We start from the raw sequence: 8,810 nt of genomic DNA, 5'->3' as shown, positions 1-8,810 counted from the left end.
TTTTCATTCCATTCAGAGGAGTAATAATTTATCCCTGACATAGCTAGGTGGGATAGTAGTAGTCAAGTGGATGAAGGGTAGACCAACTCTACAATATAACAAGAGATAATCAACATGTATTTGTCTACTTCTGGTATCACTACTCAGCCCATCAATAACTACTAGAGTACTAGGCACTGGGGAGCTCCCTTGATAATTTTTGCTGGTAGTGGTTTTCCAGGTTTTCAATACAATTCAGAAATAAATATCTCATGAGTCTTAACAGTCACCAAGTATATTCTACCTAGATCTTAAGACGGACACAAAGTCCAAATATCAATTGCCAAATCTTCTCATTTTGTTCCTTTCCCAGTTGTTGGTTTCGGTTTTACGCTTTGGTCCACTTCCAGAGCTACCAACTATGCCATCAGTGTTGAAGCAAGCAATTGCTCTCTGTAAATAAAAATATTTTATAAATGAGCACTCCTCCCCTGAACATTTGCTTCATGATCTTTAAGGCTAGATCAAATTGTATATATATATATATATATATATTGCAAACAAGGTATGTGTTTTACCTCAATTCTTGCTTTTTTACCTTGTAAATTGCCTATTCAAAACAACATGAGATGTGAGTATGTGACTCAACATGTATAGTTGTCAAGAAAAAGAAAAAGTCAATTATAGTCGGAATTTTCTCACCAGAGCATTTAGGCAACATTTTCTCACTAGAGCCAGTATCCATTCTGGTTTGCATACTAGGATGAGACTTATTTTTGGACATGATGATCTGGTAAAGCGTTCCTGCATCAGTTTCTTCAAGATTTTTAAGGTGTTAGATAGAGTTCTTTTGCACATAATATACATTTAAGCATTGAGAGAGAGAAAGACCAGTGAATCAACACACCTAAGAGTGATTCAATCGCGGCTTGAGCAACTACTTGCTTTGCCATTTGCTTGCTCCCAGCAAACTCACCTTTGTAAGTTTTGCCTCCCAACACCAAGTGACAAATATAAACTGAGCTTGGCCTTTCTGTATATCTAGTGTTATATATAGGCCTATGCAGATTCCTCTTGACAGCAAATTCATAGAGAACGGATTTGCACAGCATAGGTTCCTTCAACACACAAAAACAGAACTTCAGATAAGTATTTTGAGCAACCGAACATTTAGCTTTTTAGGAAGAAGCAACAAGTGAATATCACCTTGTAAATACGTGAAATATCTCTAGCATCAATTTCCTTGTGAATGCATTCATAAGCTATTTTTGCTACTGCCTGCTCTGCTTCTTTCTTCGTGGGATGTGTTGACTTGGATTCATATTCAGATCCATCAACCAAAACCTTTGCTCTGAACTTTAGGGCATGTGGAAAACCTTCATTTACTGTTTGATAAATTGGAAGTTGTTTGACATTTTTTTTGTGTGTACTCTTGTAGTTGATTCTTGTACATTACTTGTGCCGGAGGAACTGCAAATATATTATACCATAAATAATATTAGTTGAAAGCATCAAAATACGTTAAAACATGAATTAAGCAAGAAAATAATGGTGAGTGAGAAGGTTGAAATGAGAGATGCATATGGAAGTAAATTTGGGGAACTCCATATTTGCTGAAGATGCAATTCTTTGAGAAACTAAAATTGGAGTCTTGAAGAGTATTAACCCTTTATCATGGCTTTGTACAATTCTTACTTTACATGAGAACTGCGAAGGAGAATCATTTTGTACAATAACATTACTTTTGTTTTTCTCATGAATGTACATTGTCAGATTTAGATATCATATCACCATAACATATAATAGAAAGTAAATTGTTTTATTTGCAAAATTGCATATTCCATATTTTAAAGAATTGTATCTACAAATATCTCATTTGAATGTTCAGATAGTATAAAAAATCTATATATTGATATTGTACAAAAAATATTCAATGAATAAATGTGCTTTATGCTCGCAAGGGCAAATTGAGTGGTTGAGAAGCGGATCGCCCATGTGGGAGACCTAGGATATCCATCCTCGTCGATGGGGTTTGCAGTTTTTATCTCATTTGTAGTTTGCGAGTTGTTACATAGTAATTAGGTTACCACAAAATATTCACTACAGAGTGCTCATCCGTAGAGTAGAGGTTGTTGGTTTACTTGAGGGTTCCAAAAAAAAAAGTGTTTCATTGTAATGGCAAGTTCTAAAATGGAATCAACTTGCTTTTGCATTTTTTTCCCCATTTTGCAGTAGTAGTTGTACACTTGGACTCCCATTTTAGAAAAAGAGTACAATATTCGAGCATTTGATAGTGACAATATCCAAAAATGCACCAAATGCATGCATAGTTCAAATACAATATATATTTTTTTACCTAAAGGGAAGGTTAAATGTATTTTGTTAAATATCACAAAATTTAAATAAATTATTACTAATAATTGCAAAACTAAAATTATTATCCTTAGAGTGGAATATTTAAATAAATAAGATTAGAATAACACTCTTGGTTAAAGGAGGAGCGCCGTGCTTATAAATTTTTTTCCCATTTTATAACTAAGAAGAGTGTTGAACTTGCAAAGACGATGACAACAAATAAACAACATATGTAGTGAAATCCCACTAAGTGGGGTTTGGATTGGGTAGAGTACTGTAGATAGAGAGGTTGTTTTCGAAAAATACTCGGCTCAAGTGTAGCAAATCCAAACACAAAAGAAGAGAACAATATAGAAAAGTTATTAGCAGTATATAAAAAATACTATAACATTCAATTTAAACAAAACTGAGTCAAATCTTTCAAAGTAGTTCATGATCCCACTAAACTTGACAAGCATCATGTATATTTCTATGAAGATATTAAGACAGACATTTAAATTCCAAGTATCAGTTGTCAAATCTTCTCTTTTTGTTCCTTCTTTCGTTGTTGGTGTTGGCGTTGACGTTACACGTGTGTCGACTTGAACTTTCAAATAGGCTCTTAGTTGAATTTGTCTCATCTTCACTTTTTAATTCTCACTTGAATTATTTATAATATGATGTTGTTATTTTTATAGTAGTAGAATGGTATATGCATGGGGTGGAAATGTGGAATGGGACTATGAAAATTAGGTGTAATGGGAGACAATATATTTTATATATGCATAAAATTAAAATTTGATTTGCTTGCTTAATTCATGTTTTAATTTATTTTTTTTGTGTGTATTGAGTCCATTATTATAGTATAACCAATTTCTTTTCAGTTGCTACAATATACAAAAAACAATTACAAGAGTACACACAAAAAGCTGGGAAAAGGCTCCTAATTTATCAATCTTTTAATGAGGAGGATTCTGAAAACTTTCCAAAACATAGAGCTAAAGTGTTGATAGATGATGTTGAATACAAATCCAAGTTGACAAATTCAACAAAAAATCAAGTTGAGTAGGAAGTTGGAAAAGTTTCTTGTGAATCCATTATTCATCAAGAAACTGAAGTTGAAACTTTTCAGTTTCTTTACGAGGTAGTCATTCTACACTTGTTGCACCTTTCTAATAGTGCGCTAAAGATTCATTTTTGCTCAAAATTTTACTATTTTTTTGTGTGTTTTTTTAAAAGGACCCTATGTTGTGGAAATACATTCTAAATGAATTTGCCTTCAAGAAGAAAATGAAGCCTAAATATAATATGAGATGTCATGCAAAAGGGGTAAGTTTAGTTTTTATTTGCCACCTTGCTTTTGGTGGTAAAACATATATAGGTGAAGAAGTTGGGAATAAGAAAATGGCTGAGCATTTAGCTACTCGAACCGCAATTGAATCGCTATTGTGTGTTTATTTATTTTTTATTTTATCTCAATGCTTAAATGAATATATATTATGCGTAAAAGAACGTTAGTCTAACCCTTTAAAAATCTCAAAGAAATGAATAAAGATACTCTTTCATCAATAATCATGTCCAAAGTTAACTCTGATGATCACTTGCCTAAATGCTTAGGTGAGAATTGAGATTATCACGATTATAATTGATTATTTTTCAAAAATTACATATACTTGTTGAGTCACATTTCATGCATTTTTTTTGAATAGATAGTTTAGCCTCCTGACAACAATGTCAAATAGTATCAATATTAAAAAAAAATACACTAAATGCATGCATAGTTAAAATACAATATATATATATATATATATATAGTATTTGGCCAAATATCACAAACACTAAAATTAATTATTATTAATAATTACGAAATGAAAATATTATCCTTAAATAATTAACTAAAGAGGAATATAAAATAATTAAGATTAGAATAACTCTCTTGGTTAAAGGAGGAGCTTTGTGCAGCGATGTACTTACAATTTTTTTTCCATTTTATAATTATGAAGATTGTTGAACATGCGAAGACGATGACAACTACAACAATGAGTCAATAACATGCCTAGTAAAATTCCACTAAGTGGACTTTGAGATGAGCAGAGTGTAAACATACATTATCACTATCTCGTGAAGATAGAGAAGTTGTTTACAAAAAATACTCGGTTCGAGTATAGCAAATCCAAACACAATAAGAGAACAATATAAAAAAAAAAATTTAGCAGTATATCAAAATACTATAAGTTCCAATTCACACAAAGCTGAGTCAAATCTTGCAAAATGAGTTCATGATCCCACTAAACAAGTATTATGTATATTTCTATCGAGATATTAAGACAAACATTTAAATTCTAAGTATCAGTTGCCAAATCTTCTCTTTTTGTTCCTTCCTTCATTGTTTATGTTGGCGTTACGCTTATGTCGACTTGAACTTTCACCTTGTAAATTGCCTATTCAAAACAACAATATGGATGAAATGTGACTCAACAAGTATATATAATTATAAAAAAAGATAATCAATTATAATTGCAATTATCTCAATTCTCACCTGAGCATTTAGGCAAATAATCATCAGAATTAACTTTGGACATGATTATTGGTGAAAGAGTATCTGCATTTGTTTCTTTGAGATTTTCAAAGGGTTAGACAAACGCTCGTTTGCACATAATATATATTCATATAAGGGTTGAGATAAAATAAAACAGTCAATAAATATTTACCCAATAACGATTCGATGGCGGTTCGAGCAGCTAAATGCTCTGCCAATTTCTTATTTTTTCAGCTTCTTCACCTATATAAGTTTTACCACCAAAAGTAAGGTGGCAAATGAATGTTGGACTTTGCCCTTTTGCCTGAGATCCCATATTATATGTAGGCTTCATTTTCTTCTTGATGGCAAATTCGTTTAGAATGGATTTGCACAAAGTGGGGTCCTTTAAAAAGATAAAACACAAAAAAGTAGTAAGGTTTGAGCAAAAACGAATTTTTAGCGCACTATTTAGAAAGGTGTAAGCAAGTATAGAGTGAGTAACTTGTAAAGAAACGGAAAAGATATTACTGCAGCTTCTTCATGAAAAATGGATTCATAAGCAATTTTTGCAACTTTCTGCTCAGCTTGTTTTTTTGTTGAATGTGTCAACTTGGATGTGTATTCAACACCATCCACCAACACTTTAGCTCTATGCCTCGGGAAGTTTTCAGAACCTTCATTAAAAGATTGGTAAATTGGGAGTCTTTTCCCAGCTTTTTGTGTGTACTCTTGTAGTTGATTTTTGTATATCGTTGCAACTGAAAAGAAATTGACTATATTATTATACTAAAATAATGAACTCAATACAAAAAAAAGAGTAAAACATGAATTAAGTAAGCAAATTAGATTTCAACTTTATTTGTATGTATTATATGTTGACTCCCATTACACCTAATTTTCATAGCCCCATTCCACATTTCCACCCATGCACATATCATACTACCACTATAACAACACAACATATTACAAATAATTCAAGTCAGAATTAGAGATTAAAGATGAGATAAATTCCAACTAAGAGCCTATTTGACATTGTTATCAGGAGGCTAAAATTATTTATTTTTGTAAAGGATAAATGTACTTCGGCTCTAACTAGGATAGATAATTAAAAGTATTAAATATATATATATGTATCCTTTCTCTCTGTGTATTCTCGTATTGTTAGGAGACTTGTCTCATCATGAACCTTAGTTCCACTTATTTGACTGCAAATCCAATCCTCCACTTACGCACAAAGCACATAGAAATAGATTTTGATTTTTGTTTTAAGAAGGTTTGAGACAAGCTTCTTATAATTTAGTATATCAGCTCTCATGATCAGGTAGCTTATGTCCTCACTAAAGCTCTGCCGAAACATGCTATCAGATGTTAAGAAGCAAGTTGATAGTGTTCTCACATTCTGCTCAACTTGAGAGGGCATGTAAAGGATAATTGTACTTTGACTCTAATTAGGATAGATAACTAAAAGTATTATATATCTATGTATCCTTTCTCTTTGTATATTCTAGTAGTGTTAGGTTACTTGACTCCTCAAGAACCTCTTGTATAAATATTGATGTTTATCTTTAATGAGAAACAGAGAAGAAAGGTGTATTCAATTTTAAAAAAATAGTATTATTTTTGAAAAATCAATTTATTTTGGTCAATTTATCTATGTATCACCAAAAAAATAAATTGAAATCCTACCTTTTGAAATATTTGAGATTTTAAATTTAAATTAATATTTTATTATCATTTCATATTTTTTTTAAACAAAATGATTTCAATTTTGAGCTTCAAATTCTATAACCAATACCTACTAATTTGGATTATGTGATTTGGTGCCGTTAGCAATTCATTCTCATTTAATAGTTAACAAATAATTCATTTTATCAGATTTAATTATTTTTGCATTTAAATCGCATTTAATTGTTAGATTCATTAATTTGTAAGTCCATTTTTTCAAAGTATTATCCATCTTTTTTCTCCCATTCTTGAATTGATGCAATCAACTATATCTATGTATCAAAAAAAATTATATTTGTATATATAAAATAGAATAATACATTTATTATCAAGCAGTATTTTCTTTAGTTGATATATATTTATATGATCAATTTATTTATGTATCACAAAAAAAAAGTTTTATTTGTGTGTCAGAAAAAAATGATATAACTATCGCTAAACTCTTCTATGAATTAAAAAATAATTATATAACTATTAACAGGAAAAATTATATATGTGCATTATTTTAGAGATGATACGATATTCAACACTATATTAATGTGTTTTTCATTTGAGTATCACAAAAAAAGTGATACATATTGTATCACTATACTTCTTTAAGGATGATACAATATGTATTTGTGTATGCATTATTTAGTTTCAAAGCTAATATGTGTATTTATGTGCGAGATTGCGAGAGACAGGAGAGCGGCGAGCGAGATTGAATCATGTGTATATGTGTATTTCAATTTCAATTTAGATACAAGTTATATCTAAGATACGATTTTCTCACCTTTCTTCTATATATATCTCGATCTCGCTTGTCTCTCATCTTTAACTCCCTCAATCTCGCACACATTCGTTCTCTCTAAAACAATTGCTATGAATTATGATTAGACACACTATATCCATTATGTATAACTATGATCTCAACTATAGATTTACGAACATTCCTTAAAATTTACCATCATCACATAAAAAACAATTCATTCATGTGCATTCAAGAACACATAGGTTTTAAATTGCATTCAATTTTTCTTTTTTTCTTACTTTATTAGAAGAGGATATATTTATCAAAACAAAATACTACCAAATTTGTAAAAAATTTATATGAAGTAAGTATTAAATTAATTAAAAACACAACTACAATCAGATAGATAAAAAATACATGTGATGTAACGAAATACATGAAAAATTGTGCACACCTTTATTCTCCATAGCAATGTTTAACTTGTGACGGAGTAGGTTGCGTTTTTCTCTCCTTTAGCTTGTAACGGCGGATATCTTATAAAAAATGTCTTGTGTTAAATCAAGAGAGAAAACCTAGATTGCATTTATATGTGTATAAGCGTTAGCCTAGTGAGTCTGATCCTTGTTATAGGCTTATTAGTCTCCAAGGGGCCTATATTATTGTAAGCTCTCGCCTATCTGAGAAATAGCACAGGCCCATTAAAGAATCCAGCATATACTATGTGATATGTGTCTTGCCCGTCAAACTATTAAAATTTGGGAAAATTTTCAAAACAACAATATTTTAACTTTTAATGGGACTCCTTAGTAATAGTTTCATTATTCATTTAAAATGTCAATATTTTAGTTTGTTAATGATTGAGTTATGTATTTATTTTATTTTGATTAATTTGAAAGAATACAAATAATTAATAACTGAATAGAGAAAATCATGGAACAAAAAATTTCAAAAAAGGTAATTTTTAAAAAAAAATTTAACATCAGTTACGTTTTTGAAAGAGCATATGTTGCCATTTTTTTTCTAGTGTTTTTTTCTTTGTTCTTAAGAATTTCATTTTATTTTTTTTGAAAATAGTAGTTTGTATTTTATATCTTATACGAGAAAGTGTTGGAAAATTTCTAATGCCCTCTGTTTTGGATATTTAAATGTTTGAACTTCTTTGAATATGTGTTCATCTGAAATGTATTCGAATACCTAATGATATGTATAACTAATTTAAAATACAAAAAATGTTGGTATTGATTTATTATGAATACAACTCTTTGGCATTCTAGTTCAAGTACAAAAATAAAGGCAGTTGTGTAGTATATACCAAAATATAAATACAAATTAGTTGTAGAACAAAATGATATTGAAAAATACAGTTGCGATAAATACATATATAATACATAGAATAAGTTTATTCAAAATAAATTGTATTATTATTTCAATATCCAATTTTGTTATATTATTATTTCACTTTAAATTTGCAGAAAGTATTTTCTAGCTTAGTTTTTATTTCAAATATCAGGTTGTATTTCA

At 29.9% G+C, this 8,810-nt stretch overlaps 1 protein-coding gene across 1 annotated transcript; it reads right to left on the bottom strand.

Moving 5' to 3' along the window:
• Positions 1 to 589: 589 nt before the first annotated feature.
• LOC107059574 (double-stranded RNA-binding protein 4-like) lies at positions 590 to 4,895 on the bottom strand. The gene is made up of 5 exons (XM_015306256.1): positions 4,853 to 4,895; positions 1,436 to 1,449; positions 1,186 to 1,335; positions 887 to 1,097; positions 590 to 783 (listed from the first exon to the last, which is right to left on the bottom strand). Exons 1-5 carry the CDS (start codon positions 4,893 to 4,895, stop codon positions 590 to 592), a joined length of 612 nt encoding a protein of 203 aa, XP_015161742.1.
• Between the last annotated feature and the right edge of the window lie 3,915 nt (positions 4,896 to 8,810).

This window comes from Solanum tuberosum, unplaced genomic scaffold (genome assembly GCF_000226075.1).
Source record: "Solanum tuberosum cultivar DM 1-3 516 R44 unplaced genomic scaffold, SolTub_3.0 scf00026, whole genome shotgun sequence".
NCBI classification, from domain to species: domain Eukaryota; kingdom Viridiplantae; phylum Streptophyta; class Magnoliopsida; order Solanales; family Solanaceae; genus Solanum; species Solanum tuberosum.
This window is presented reverse-complemented; position numbering and strand designations above follow the sequence as displayed.